The sequence below is a fragment of the Poecilia reticulata genome, chromosome 1, assembly GCF_904066995.2.
Source record: "Poecilia reticulata chromosome 1, P_reticulata-male-v2, whole genome shotgun sequence".
Classification (NCBI taxonomy): Eukaryota; Metazoa; Chordata; class Actinopteri; order Cyprinodontiformes; family Poeciliidae; genus Poecilia; species Poecilia reticulata.
In genome coordinates, this window is record NC_088830.1 from 16,493,119 (window position 1) to 16,508,556 (window position 15,438).

At 38.1% G+C, this 15,438-nt stretch overlaps 1 protein-coding gene across 1 annotated transcript; it reads right to left on the bottom strand.

The window, feature by feature from the left end:
* Window positions 1-337: 337 nt before the first annotated feature.
* LOC103463779 (high-affinity choline transporter 1-like) lies at window positions 338-13,714 on the bottom strand. The gene is made up of 9 exons (XM_008407372.3): window positions 13,503-13,714; window positions 10,833-11,040; window positions 10,051-10,164; window positions 9,675-9,830; window positions 8,676-8,824; window positions 8,200-8,343; window positions 4,420-4,573; window positions 2,192-2,409; window positions 338-2,060 (listed from the first exon to the last, which is right to left on the bottom strand). Exons 2-9 carry the CDS (start codon window positions 11,014-11,016, stop codon window positions 1,497-1,499), a joined length of 1,683 nt encoding a protein of 560 aa, XP_008405594.2. The 5' UTR covers window positions 11,017-11,040; window positions 13,503-13,714; the 3' UTR covers window positions 338-1,496.
* Between the last annotated feature and the right edge of the window lie 1,724 nt (window positions 13,715-15,438).

A 15,438-nucleotide genomic window follows, 5' to 3' on the forward strand; every position in this document is an offset into this window, starting at 1 on the left:
ACAAAACTTTAAACTCATTAGGCATAACTGGCATTTCCTCAAAGAGTCATAATAATTCCTTTAATCTCTTTTAATTTGTTCAAATAAAAGGAGTTTTGTTGCATTGTATATTTAGTTAACATAAACAACCCCTTCCACATTGATTACGACTCCTGGGGAAGACGCGTAAAAACCTTAAAAGGAAGTTCATCTTTCATTGCAGGACCTTAGTTTGAGCACTTATTTAACAGGGTGAGAAGTTACATGTAAAGAAATCAATGCTGCTACAATTATTGACACTGCTAACGACTCCTATAAATTAAATGAAAAAGTAGTATTTCCACTTCACTAGATTAAATTGATTGGAGTTGTGTACAAGTGTATTTGCCTCTTATGGATTTCTTCTGTTTTGTTTTGCCAAACATAAATGTTTACAAATATCAAACAAAATGAAACATCGGGCTAAGCTATCCTGAGTAAAACAAACAAAAAAAAAACTTTTTCATTGAGCACATCGAATATTGTTCCAGCCGCTGATTCAACATGGTTAAAATATTATCTAAAAGAAAAAACACTAAGGGTCATCTCACATTTCACATGATTCTTGCGACCAGAAAAATATGGTCAGCTATGTTACATCTGGTGTAAAACTAACAGCATTTTGTCAAGTGAACATCATAACAGTCAAACACGGTGGTGGTAGTGTGATGGTCTGAGGCAGCTTTGGTTCTTCGGGATCTGGATAACTCGCTTCAATTGTTGGGACAATGAATTCGTTTCTCAAGCAGAAGATTCTGAACACTTTCAGTTTGTGGCATTAAGCTCAAGCGCACTTGGTCATACAGAAGGCCAACGACGCAAACATTAAATCCATCAAATCCGCGTCTGAATGAGTCAAACCACCCAGAGTAACTGTTTTGGAGTGGCATAATTAAAGCCTGGACATAAATCGTCTTCAACATGATGTGGCATGCAGGCTGTCATGCTCAAAAAACATCCGATGTGGCTAAACTGAAACAAGTGGACAGAAAACGGTGGGCCAAATTCCTCCACTGACATGTAATGAACTCCAGTTATCACGCTCAAGGACGGCACAAATAGTTATTAGGTTTAAACCAAGCTCTTTCTCACAAAGAGATTGGTTTCAATAGCTGTTCTGACTCACAAATGAAATCATATGAAAGCTGCTTTTTCCATTCTCTCAGAATATCTTTGTCTTATATGAAAAACTACATAATTATCCAAAATGTTTAAGAATGGCAGAAAAGCAGAAACAGAAGATTTCTGAGGAACACAGCATTATAAACACAAACTGTTCGTTCCGGGCTTAGAGAGCAAAACGTTCTCTAAACATTTTGCTCTCTAAAATGCTTAGAGAGCAAACATTTTAAATGAATGCTATTGCAAAATAAATTGGAAAGTAGCTAAAACAGAGAGCCTTACTGTACTCTTTTTCAGTTTCAGTTCACAATAGGTGAAAACTATGAACATAACTTCACATACACAACGGACAACATTTACATTTCAGTTTGCGACAATGGCTGCAAAGCCACTCCATGGTTGTTCTCATCACTTTCATCATCATTTCCTGCTTCGTCTTTCAGATTTTGCGCAACACCGTCCTCTGGTGGTTCAGTGACTACACGTCTAACTTTGAAAACGTCCCATTTTTCAGGCAGCAAGCCGCGGTTGAACATGACCACGGCCAACCAAGAAAAAATCAATATGGTTACCAAGGTGCACAGCATGGACACTGTCCTAACAGGAGACTTCTGGACATAGATGCCATTTTCAAGAGTGCAACCTGGAAGGTGAAGGACAACAGGAATGCCCAAAGTGTTTTCTCCCAACAAAATCCTCACAGTCACCCCCACAATGTAACCCATGGTGGCGCCATAACCATTGGTCACTCTGCAGAAAAGGACAGAAACCAAATGGGGGAACAAGAGGGTATAGGAAACGTCTGCTCCAAGAATCCAGAGGACCAGAGTGCTGTTGGTGTAGAACGTTATCGATGTTCCAACAAGACCCACAGCTACCACTGACGCCCGAATCACCCACTGCATTTCATTGTCTGAGGCCTGGGAACAAAAAGCCATAATGGAGAAGATGCTTGGTTATATATATAAACACCCACCATGTCTGTTTGGGATTGGTTCATTTGTTTGGTTTGGTTTCAAGGCTGCCGGGGTTGAACCTTCAATCTTCTTACCTGTGTACGGAAGATGTTTTTGTAGATGTTTGCGGAGAAAACTGAAGTTGCAGATAACAGACCCGAGTCTGTGGAAGACATGACGGCGGCGGCCACGGCTCCAATTCCAATGATGGATATGTAGGACGGGGTGAGGTACTGCAGCGTGAGAGGCAGAACAAAACTGTGCTCCCCGCGGAGGTAAGGAGGTGGAGAGCCGTACTGAGTCAAGTTCCAGTCTGGATGAGAAAAATTCACAGCATAAACGTTACGCTTTATTTTATAATGAATGCTTTTTGTTTTTCTTTTTTTTTTTTTACATTTTGTTGTGCTTTTTTGCACAATGACAATAAAGGAATTATGATTCTGATTTATTTTATTCATGCAGAAATGTTCCCGCCCAGGTCCAAGTTCTGAATCTTGAAGTACTCTATGGACTAGAGTTCATTGTGATGTTCTAGTAAACCCTGAAATTTCTGAATTTGATTGATATTATCAGATTCTGAGCCACAAATGTTAAAAAAGTCTTCTGCCACCAGCTCTCACATTATCGTCGTGTTATTACAGCCACAAATTCAGGATTTTAAGTGACAGACATAAACAAAAAGTGATGCAAAAATTATAAAGTGGTAAAAGAAGCAACCATGGATTTTCTATTTTTGTAGATGACAAGTTGAGTCTTCCACAAATCTTCAACTTCTTTCAACGTGATCCCCAGATATGATATGATCAACGCAATGCTTTCAGAAGCCACCAAATTTGGAAGTAAAGTAAACCTCTGAGTATTTTGACCTGAGTATCTGCAGCTGTTCTGTGGTTTGTTGGAAAATGTCAGTGAACAAACAGCGACCAAGCACAGCAGATAGGTTAGTGGTGAAGTTGTGAAAGAAGTTGTTCTGATCAGATAAGATCAGACGTACCACAGAACCTTAACACCGTCCCCAGGATGAAACATGGTGGTAGTAATGTCATGCTGTGGAGACGCTTTTCATCAGAGAAGCTGGTTGGGTAAAAACTGTGCAAAAGTTAAGCCCAAAATCATTCAGACCCCTGGCAGATTTAGATTTATAGTAGCTTTTCATTTGACCAATATGTTTCTTCTGACATCGAACCAGACTGACCTTCCAAAGTCCTGACTTTACTCTGATAGAGGGAGATGAAGATTAGGGTGATGACTAGAGGACCTTGCAACATCAAGAACTTAGAACTCAGCATCAAAGATAAATGATCAAAATACCATTGGAAACTTGCCAAAAAATGCTGATTACCAGTTTTTAGAAGAGTTTGCGTAATGCTATGGCAATAAAGTTTTTCCACTGATCTTTGAGGAGGAGGAATAAATCATTTTTAACATGCCACTTTCTGTGTTTTCTTCTTCCTACAGAAAAGTAGTGAGCTTGTTCTTGGTTATGTATGGATATGTTTTCTCTTGTCCTACTGGTTACTTGATTTTTTGTCTTTAAAAACCTGTTTGAAATGTACTAGATTGGCCTAGTCAAAGCACAGACTTAAATCCAACTGAGAATCTGTGGCAAGATAAACTGAAATTACCTGGTTCTATAAAGTATATGAAGTATTAACTTGGAAGGACATACACCACACTTTTCAGAATTTTGGTTGTCCAAAAAAATTAAAACCATCTAAAGTTTTCCTCCCATTTCACAATCGGGTATTACTTTGTCTTTATCTGTCACAAAAGACGCCTAATTAAATGATCAAATTTGAGGTTGTGACATGGCAAAATGTGAAATTACCAAACTCTATCAATATTTTTTGCAGGCAATGTGGCTAGGATGATTGACACACCAAACGAGAAACTGACCTTTAGCAGCAGTGGAATAACACAAATGCTGCATGTCTTATCTTCCTGCTACTTATTTGAATATTACCTGCACTCCTCTCTATCTGGGGTGGCATGTGTAAAACTCATATGGAGACTATTCACAAACATTTACTTATTTTAGGTCGTGTTTGTAAAACATATTTGGGTTATTTCAAACCTGTAACATACGACTTTTACTCAAAATCGTTATAAGTTACCCTATCAAGAAGACTATGTTACTGAGTAGCTCATGGTTGCATCTTGCTGAAGTGTGGCATTTATACAAAGTGTGGTTTAAAAATTATGAAAATAGCTGCCAGAGACAGGGGATACGAGTCTGAGGTATCATTTGTTGTGAAAGGCTGACCAGGAGGTATGCGTAGCATTTACTAGTTAAAGCTCACTTTGCCTTTAGCGTAGTTCTTACCTGTGGAGGCAGCCACAGCCCCCACCAGAGCAGGAGGGATTCCTAGAATGGCAATCAGGAATGCTGCTGCAAAGCAGGTTAACTGGGCTGTGTGTGATGAAGATGCCGACAGCGTCCTCTGGTGGAAGCTTTGGAATGAAAGACTACCAAGTCCCTGAAAACAAGTGGCAAAGAAAGTAAATTCTGCACACAAAAAAAGCAAGGGCAGCAAAAATTGAAGAGGAGAGTTCACATGCAAAATACTGGATCAGCTCAGAACAGTGCCGTATTGTATAGAACCCAATAAGTTGCCAAAGATTTTATTTTTTTATTTTTTTAAAAAGGAGTCATGCTGAAAAGCCATTGGACAATAGAGCTACAGACTAAACCCACCCCAAATTCAGCGGTTCAAAATAAACTTCAGCCCTCTATGGTTGGCAGATTATCAGTGTAACCTAAAAACTCCATCTGAGTCCAGTTCTGTCTGCCCACATCTGCTTCTACGGCCCGATTTGTTTAAACAGGCCTCGTGTAGCAAACTACGTCTCCCAGCTCACTGAGTGAAGTCTGTCTGGAACAGCACTGTTACTTCCACTGCGTGTCTTTTTGTACAAATCTGATCAAAACAAACAGCATTACTGCATTTTGTTACTCCTATCCTATCATTTTAATGACCTCTGGCGGCAACAACTCAGACTCTGCAGTCACTCTTAACCTTTTGATCACATAGTCAATATATTTAACCAGGCGTTCTACAGTCATATTTATGATCAGCTGTCCTACAACTGCAGGAAGCGTGAAGTGTGACATACTCAAGTAACAATAAAATAAAATTCATTCAACAGATGCCGACCTGAATGGATCAGATCAATGTAGCACTTTTCTCTCTTGCTCTCGATGAAGGCGGACACTTATTTTCCTCTGTTCCCTCCCTGCCCATGCATGCCCTGCTTGCTCTGTTTTAGTCCTGACTTTTTCTATATTTTTGGAGCCTTTCTTTGCACATCCTCTGAATCTACAAATTATGGATCAAGGAGCCCTCTTGTCCTGCGGGGACACACCCGACGGGATTCACCCTGGATTTATTCATGATAACAGGATTTCTGCTGTTGGGAGCTTGCGGACACCTGGCTTATCGACAAATTTGTGACGGACGTGGCCGAACTAGCGAACACTCAGACTGTTGGTGTGGAGAGAGACGCAAGTTGGATGTGAGTCTTGCTGAGACTCGCAGCCCAGCGGAGGTCTCCAAAACTCACTAATGGGATGGACTCGATCTTGGAGAAGTTGCTAGTTTCGGTTCAGTGGAACGACCAAACTAATTTGGATAATTTGGAACTGAGATGTATTTTTAGAGACTTTAGGGAAGATTGAAATTTGTAATCTACCCGACCTAAGACATTCTGTTTCTGAATTGGCTTTCCCTGTGTGGCCTTGGAAGGGCTGCATATTTCCAATCTCCTTGAAGATATGTAAATGTAACGCTCCTTCTTCCCACCTCACCCCCCTCTTGTTATCCATGCAGCTGTGGAGCTGAGCGCTCCCAAGGACATTCCTTGATAACAACATCTTTATCGGACTGTGGAGTTCTCACTTTTAACCCAGAAAAGGACTTAGATTAGTCACTCTTTAGTTTATTTTTTCAGAAACTGTACCGTACTCACTATTTAGATGCAGAGATCAGAAGCCCAGAGGACTCTTTTGAATCGAGACTACTTTTTAGACTCCTGTTCTTCCAGCCCAGAAATGGGATTAGACCAGAGGATACTTAGCAACCCTGAACAGGAGCACTTGGTTTACATACTTTAGATCAACATTAGATTCTTTTTCTCTTTTTTTTACTCTTTCCTTTGGTTTGTTATTTTGTTTGTATTTCCTTTTAATTCCTGTAAAGCACTTTATATTGCCTTGTTGCTGAAAATGTGCAATATAAATAAAATTACCTTTACCTTTCACTAGTTGTAAGTTTCAATCAGAAAATTAAGCTCATCCTCATTTTTGAATCACAGTACATGCTCTTTATACCTCTTTTGTTTTGACTAACCTCAACAGAGAATTGAAGAACATGCTGTTAATTGATCAGTTTAAAATCTAAAAAGCAATGCAATTAAAAAGCAATTAATAATAAATAAAAAGAAAGAAACATTTTTCTGTATTTACCCATGCAAGGCAATTTTAGTCACTATCTGACTCATTAGTACCCTTCTGACCCTTGACTTCTCTTTCTCACTGTTTATTCAATGTCACATGCTGTTTTTATTTTAATTATGTAAAGCGCTTTGAACTGCCTTGCTGCTGAAATGTGCTATACAAATAAAATTTGATTGATTGATTGATTCTAATTCAAAATAATGTCAAGTAGTGCCAAAAAGAAATGTTGGCCAGAATCCTTCTATATTGATATGAGAGTCTGATGTGATAAAACAGAAGATCATTGTTGCAATGCTAAACAGATATAAAGTAAATTAATGTAAATGGAACTTTCTTCTAACTCAGGAAAATAGCCAAGAGCAAATTGTTGTGATAGTGTTTAATAGCAGTAAATTTCCAGCGATAAATAAAGTGTTCTACAGGCAAGAGCTTACATGTAAAATGTTACAGAGGATTGCCAAAGACCAGAAAATAAGCTGAGAAGATAATCATTTTTCTACCCTTAATATAGAAGATATGTGAATGTGAGATAGTTGGTTGCAGCCACATACAGAAATCCAGAAGAGATTTTTTTTCCCCAAAAGATCAGCTTTCAACTAAGTTGTAAAAGATGATATTGGTCTGTTAGTTAGGCTAGCAGCCGTCCTAAATGACAGCAGGAAACACTGGAGGTTTAGCTGTTTTGAATGACTTACACACTTTTAGTAGAACAAGATAAGGTATTTTGCTACTTTAATGCTCTTCCTGTGGTTCCCAAAATTGTTTTCTTTTTATTACATTTTTGCTTTAAAAATTTATACTGTCATATCTGCAGAATCAACTTGTCTGACACGTGGAAAGCTTATTCAGTAAAGCAAAGTAATTTGCAAAAGGTCAAAAGCACTGCAGACCTCGCTTGTCCTAGAAAAAGTAAGTGATTTTGATTTAGCGACTCTTTACCAGTTATCTGAAATGTTTGACAGCTGCTGGTGCTTCAAAAGGTGGATATTAGGTTTAGGTTCACCCTTTTCACATTGGTGCTGGTTGTTTTAGCAGAGTTTCTTTATGTTAATAAATTAATTTACCATTTTAATACTATTTTTGTGTTCACTCAAGTTATCTTTGTCTGGTACTAAAATTACTTTGATGATGTTAAACATTTTTGTAAACATTTACAAAAAAGCAAAATCAAGAAATATGTAAGAAGAACAAATTTATTTTCACAGCACATAATTTGCACAGGATTAAGATAACCTAATATAACAATATCTTTATTTTTCCAGTCCTACATCTTTGGAGATGTTTCATCTTAAAACAACACATAAGTTATAATCTGTATGGTTTTAACTCAAGATGATGTTATTGTGCATATTTAAGAGTAGAACTGCTCTATGTGGATTCAGTTTGGTGTAAGAGCTGTTGTAAACTTGATGTTAAGATTTCTCTTCAAAAGTACTTCAGTGTAACTGACGTCGATACAACTATCTCAAGAAACACAAGGGGGAAGGTGGAGTTCAGTGTCTCACTGCAACACCAAATTCAACTGCATGTTGATTGTTTTACTCAGGCTATAAAGAGTCGTAAACCCGCCTCATTGTTTCGTTTGGCACACTTTTCGACAGGCATATGCGTTTTATTAGGCCCAGTGTTAAAGAGGTAAAACATACTTACCAGCATCAACCAGTCATCGATCCACTTCCAGACTGTATCTTTACCCAGACTTCCAAGCCATGGCTCTTGAAACGTCTGGTTGAAAGCCGTCTCAGCAATGTTAACAGATGTTTTGTTCAGCAGAAGAAAGGGAACGCACAGCCACTGTACACAGACCAACACACACAATGAGCTCCAGGCATCAGATGAGAGCAGCAGGAAGAAACATGAGCCATACAGACGACACGAGACTTCATAACCTGGACATGTTTGTGAAATTCTCCAAACGTTCAGCACTCAGACATCTGTGAGTACCGAGCTTTACAATGGAGAACAATAAAGGAGTTGTTGCCAATACTAAAGCAACGTTAGATGACTAATTAGGGTCAAAATAGCTTTGAAATGATTTACAACTCATTAAATGTGAAAGCAGAAGTATGTTGTCAGATACTGTACTGTGAGTGTTGGTGTTTGAAGCAAATGACCTTCCTACTTACCAAACTGAGGAATGTGAGGGCGAGCTGGATGACGTCAGTGTAGGCCACTGAATAAAGACCTCCCAACAGAGTGTAGACGATAGCCACCGCCGCTGAGATCCACACAGAGTAGCCAAAGCGTAAGTCCAGTATCACGCTCATAGTCACTCCTGTTACAGAAACACATAAGTTAGAGAAACAAATCCCTCGACTTGCATTCAGTCAAAAAATTTTTATTGCTTTTTTGTTTTCCTTTGCAACCCAGCAGAGAAGTATTTATACCATTTGGAGTTTCAAGATTTTAAAACTTGTTTTCATTAATGAATGTTTCAGTTTCTAGTAGGTGTACACCAATATAAAAATGTGGATCGATATCACATTGATATAATATTCAGTTTAATAATATTGGACAATATTCAGTTTAATAACCAATATTTATATTATATTACGTTAAAGTCTGTTCCCTTTCAACACACTGAAAAAATGACCACAGAACTAGCATTGAGTCACCTTCCTAAAACAATAGCCTGTAATTTTTGCCAAAAGGTGAATTTTGCCAAAAGATGGCTAAAAAAAGGTGGTGACTTTTTTCAGAAGTCATCGCCTCTGACTTCTGAAAAAAGTTAGAGGTGCTGACTTCCAAAACTATGACTTTTTTTTGTTTGTTTTTGTTTTGCTATTTTAGGAAGGTGATGGATGTTTCCATAACATTCCTTATTCCTGTGCTGCAACACTATTGCACAACCAAACAAAACAGAAGTGGCCAATTCCCTCTCCTGCCGAAACACATACACAAACCCCAATAGGACGGAAATAAGCATTATGCGTCACGAGACCGATATCGATATTCTTAAAAATAAACACCAGCTGATAATGATGCTAACACTGATATATCAAGCATCTGGAGTTTCCAGATGTCTAAGGTGGTTGTGACACGCCCCAAAACATTTTCAGCTTCAGTTTCAACATGGGAAAGTGAGAAAATTGTCCTCAATACTTTTTAAGGAGGTGTTTACTCACCCAGTCCTAACAGGGTGCAGGATACCCAGAGAACATCCACCAACAAACATGGCAGCACGAGAGCCCCGCTCAGCGCTCTGCCGTACTTTTCCTGGAAAGGGTCCATCATGGTGACATATTTCTTTTCCCTCATTGGCTTGGCAAAGAAAAGACCACCTAATGCAGGGGTTGAAATATCATCCATTGTTCATTGTATTCATTCAGTAATGGTTAAATAAAATGTTTAATAGAAAGGTTTGGATTGGCCCAAACTGCATAGACACATATGTTTGACATTTTCTGTGTATAGGGAAAACACATACAAATCTCAGTCATTTTGACCCGAGGACAACAGGAGGGTTAAGATCACCGTCTGCTCTTGCCTCTGCGGTCTTACCTATAACGAAGGAAACTGAGTATTGTATCGGCATCAGGGCCCACATCAAGCCCATTTTGGGAGTGTACACAGCTTCAGCAACACCCAGGATAAAACCTCCTCCAACCCACGTGGCTGCACAAGCACAACAAGCACAAGTTAAGCAGAGGAGTCTGTGCGAAAGTAAAATAAAAACAAACATGGATGTTTCTGCGACAAGATAATCCTTTGAAGGCTATAGTTTACACATTGTAGGTGCATGCACTGGAGTTACATTCTGTAGACAAATCCATGAATCTGCAAATATTGAACCACTAATATGATGGGATCCACTATGTAGATTTTTTAATTTTGCTTTATTAATCTTTTTTCCGAGTGATGGAGAAATACTAAAACAATTAGAGCCATTTGGTAAATCAAGACTTGGTTACAGGTTCAAACTGCCCACTCGGAGATTCACCTCTGAGAGTTGTGTAACTTTCTCAGTTAAAAATGACTCAGAAAAATGTTGGCAATATTTTATAAGCAGAACATCTGTGCACTAAACATTCACACACTGATTCAAATAAAGTGTTTGTGTAGCTAAATGAAGCATTGTATACAGTAAAACAGTGTGGATATCGTCAGGTCTTTTCCTGATATTTCAGTTTTAACTTGATTCTTTCTTTGGTTTGATTCTGTCCTGGTTTGGTTGGCGGCCTTAGAATTTTCCTTCAATATGTTCTGTTTTGTCTTTCCAGCTGCTGTTCATCTCTTTCTGTACCTTATCATATTTGTAATATGTGTTTCACAGAATCCCCCACCTGTCATGGTGAATATTCCAACCACCAGGCTGATATTCCTGTCTCCAAGCAGCACCACCTCAGTCCTGTCTCCACTGCTCTTCCTCTCGATTCTTCTGGTCTTCCGGGCCGCCCAAACTCCCGTGCCCAGGATCAGGATGTAGAACAGCACCACAGCAACCACTCCGGGGATGTTAAGAGCCATGGTGGTCTGCTGTCATGAATCACACTGACAGGTGGATGGGATGGATGGGTAACAAAATACAAGGGTTAGGGTACACAGTGCAAAAGTGTGCAAGAACGAAGGTCAAAAACACAGATAGGAAGTTAAAATCAGTGTGTTGGAATGACATGTGCTGGCACGCTTTGAACTTGAAAAGTGAAAGGCAACTTTTCAGAGAATTTCAGAAACTCACACACAATTGATTGTTTTCGGTTAGTAAATATTAAGAAAAAAAAGAGAGAAAGATTCAGCATTTCTCACAGCAAGTTAGAAACTGTTGTTGGTTTGTATTTATTTTGATGAATTGATGTTGACTATTAACAAATGATTCCAATACAACAGTCAAGTCAAAAAGACTATCAAGTCTGGATAGTCTGGATACATGAGGGGCTACGAAGACTATCAAGTCTTCTTGACTTGATAGTTTTTAAACACTATCAAGTCAAAAAATGCAAAATGTAAAAACGGTCAATTACTGCTGATTTAGAATGGCTTTCATACCAATGAAACGGTGGAAGTAAATAGGGAACCTGAACATTCTACTTTACATCAATGCCAACAGGGAGGCGATAATGAAGAAGGAAGGCTTTCTATCTAAGTGAAAAAACACACAAAGTAAAAAACAATGTTAGTCTTAACTCACTTCTACTAACCTCTTTCAAAAAAAGAATAACATTTTACTCTTGTTGCTCTTTCAAAGAAAGAATAATATTTTACTCTTGTTACTCTGAAAAAAAATTTTTTTTAATCAAAGAGTAACAGTTTGGCAGTTTAGTTGCTGCACCAGTTTTACAAGAGTATCAACAAATCTCTGACAAGGAAACAGATGTACACGTAGCTAAAATCCCACATACACAACCATGATTGACAGTGGTAAGACACTCCTCCTGGCTCTGATTGGTCGTTTCTGATCAATTGAGTATGGCAGCGGACCAACACGGAGGAGACAAAGGAGCACAGTTTTTCACAAATTTTCTTTCTAACGCTATGCTGTCAGGACATTGTGAGAGATACAAACTGTTGCTGTAAGACATTGTGAATGTTGTCTCTATACATGAGGGGCTACATGAGCCACATAAACAACAAAATTAAACTGACAAAGAAGCTTTTATTTCTAAAAATGTACCCTATTATTTGTTATTAGATGAGTATTTTTGGGACTTTCTGTGATGTCTTCCCATTTAGAAACTTTCTTATTTTTAACTAATCCTTTAACTTGCTAATGTAATGAATATAAATCTAATAGGAATAGACTGACAGTGGTCATTGATTTTTGATGTCAACACTGCTCACACTGTCAAAAGTACCAGTACCAGCCTTACTGATCATGATATTACAGTGCTTGATTGCACAACAAACCCTATTAAGATTCATATAACCTATTGTTAAGAAGATGAGTCACCACAAACAATTATGCAGATCAACTGAATGTGGCTTTCTTAACATCTCAACAGAGCCCAACATGGCTTATTGATACAGTAATTCATGCAGAAGGCGTGCACGGGGCACCCTCAAAAATTTAGTGCATACTGTAGGGTACATGAACATACTTTTCAGTATACTGACATTTCTGTATTTAAAATGCTTCTTAATTGATATTAAATACTATCGCACTTTTCTAGAAAACTGTTTATTGGGGGTTATCAATATAGTGTCACATGTGTCACTGTATGCAATAAATTAATGAGTGTCACTCTTTTAATTTAATTTCTGAAATAAATGGCGTTTCTTAGGACATTTCACTTCACTAACATCCATTCTGCTGTGTTTTCTGTGAATTCACACACTTGACATGATGGACAGTCTGAGTCTGGTAAGATTCCATCATAGTTCTCCCGGGGGGACAGCTGAAAGTTGTGAAACCTGTAAAAGTTCAAAGACATAAATGCGCAGTAGCGTATCTGCGCAGCTGCTGCTCTTGTGGAAAATTCCACATCAGCTGCTTCGCTAACCGACAACTGAACGTTACTGCTGCTGTCCGTTGACTCCTTCCTCCACTTTGCTGCTGCTGTTGGTGGTGACACATGAAGCGTCCCTATGAAACCCACCACCTTCTGTTGACAATACTTTTTAAGCCACTGCACGTATACTAATTCAAGTTAAAGCAAGAGAAAAGTCTCTCTGTAGAATCGGTTTTGAACAATTATCAGAGTCGAACTCTCAGGAGCGCGAAAAAGCGGGTGGATTCCGTGTGCGCGCCTACTTCTGATGTCGATGTTATGTCAAGAAGTGTTAGTAGGCAGCTTAGAGACGGAGACGTCGGGAGCGCGCGCTGACAGTGACAGTGCTGCTTCGGTTGTTTAGTAGTAAGCAAGCTAGGTGGATGGTGCGTTTAAAGTAACGTCCGTACATCAATGTTTGCAGCTTTGTTAACTATTTAGAGATGACAAATAACACTCGTTGTAGGCCGAAACGCGTAGAAGTGGTGTAGGAACAAGAGAAAAAAAAGAGGAAAATTGCAAACTTACTTTAAACTGCCATGAGACAGGAGATACAATTCTGCATAAGTCCCCCGTGTTGCCGAATGCCCATTGCTAAATGCATTTTTAATTCAGCTTATAACATCTGGCCCGTATTCAGAAAACACGCCCATTGCTTGCAATATTTTACAGACGCATTGAGGAACTGCATTTGCGTTTGTGTGGAAAATTTTCGTCTCTCATCTCATGAGACGAAATCATGTTTCAACAGAACGCTGTTGAAACACGATTGAAAGATATTATTGAATGCTTAATGGACTAAAGAAAATGGGGGCAACATTTCTGTGGATTATTCATTATTGCAGTGAAGACAGTTAATTGTGTTCTTTAGGCGTTTACCAAAGCAGTTCAAATTGTTCATCACGCCATAACGTTGAGGATGCAAAATATATGGAAAAATAAGTCAGTTTGTTAGAATTAAAGGCAGTGGAAATCTTTGTACTCTCATGCTCCCTGTTATGGTCAACAATACTGTGCAAAAAGTCCTGGACCACACCCCGTTTTTTATTTAACGTCCCAAGAGTCTGGCTTCCATGTGAATTGTTCAAGATACCTAGAGGTTTTATAAAAAAAATTTTTAAAGCTATTTCTGCGAAATTATGGTTGGTTTTACTTCCTCTTAAGAAATATCCCATTGTTTGTTAAGCTATATAACATTTATTTGTCATTCATTCAGCTCTAAAGGGGTTAATCAGATGTGTAGCTCTTAATAGTAAATTAGCAGATAACTAACTTTTAGCCTGTTGTGATACAAGAAGGTCAAAAAAAATTGTTTCCTCCAATTTCTGTAGTTAAACAGCTAGAGCTCTTGATGACACATTACACTTTAATAAAACAGAATGTGAAATGCAATCGTCCACTCCTGCCTGTCTGGAATGTGATAAATGTTAGCTGATAAGAACCATGCATTTGTCATTTAAGATATTTGGTGACAGTTTAAAAGGCAGCATTACATTTATTGCATATTTTTCTTTGGATTTTTCTTATCTTAGAATATTCTATCATCTAAATCACTTTTCTGACAAACCTCTGAGATCCTCAAAGAACACCCACCTGGATTTATACTGAGATTAAATTACACAAGTTGATAATATTTGCAGACAGAGTGACTCTCAAGGCAGTGTTTTTTTTTTTTTTTTTTGGTACAGTGAAAGGGCCTAAAAACAAATGCATGCCATGCTTTCCAGATTTTCCATGCATCCTTGTTTTTCACAATGATACACTTTACATTTAGTTGGTTTATATCACAAAAATAGATAAACTACTTTCCCATTTTGATTAAGTAGACAACGAGCAGAAGTGCATATTTTTTTCTTAGCAGGATGATGTCTTAACATGTGAAAATTGAATACATTTGACAATGATCAAGTTACAGCAGCTTCTGAAACTTCTTAGGGAGAAGATATCCATTTGCAAAGCCACAGTGCTCTCTACTGGACAGAAACTGTTACAGCATGCAGGTAATCCGATTTTAGTTGAACAGAACTTGGTCTGATTTTGTTTGGTCTTTCCTCAACAGCTGTTACAACCAGGTTTGATTTATGGTTACTTTAGGAAAACCTTTGGCAAATACCCAACTACATAGAGCAATATTAACAAAAACCAAACAAACAATACAAACCACAAATCAATAATTTTCCTTTCAGACCCTTAGCAGCAGGTTCAAAAGATGATTATATGTCTATGAAGACAACAATAAAACAGATAAGTACATATAGAATGGCATTCAAACTATTTTATGAATCAAAAGGAAATGTGTTTTTTTAAATCACAAATTGTATGTTAAAGTAATTACAGTAAAATTTAAGCGTTACATTATAAGACAAAATCAGACAAAAATAATCTAGAATAAAAAAATAGGTGAAAATTCTGGAGTGAAGCAGAGAACTGTAGAAATAAGTAAAAACACTGAAGTGGTTTAAAG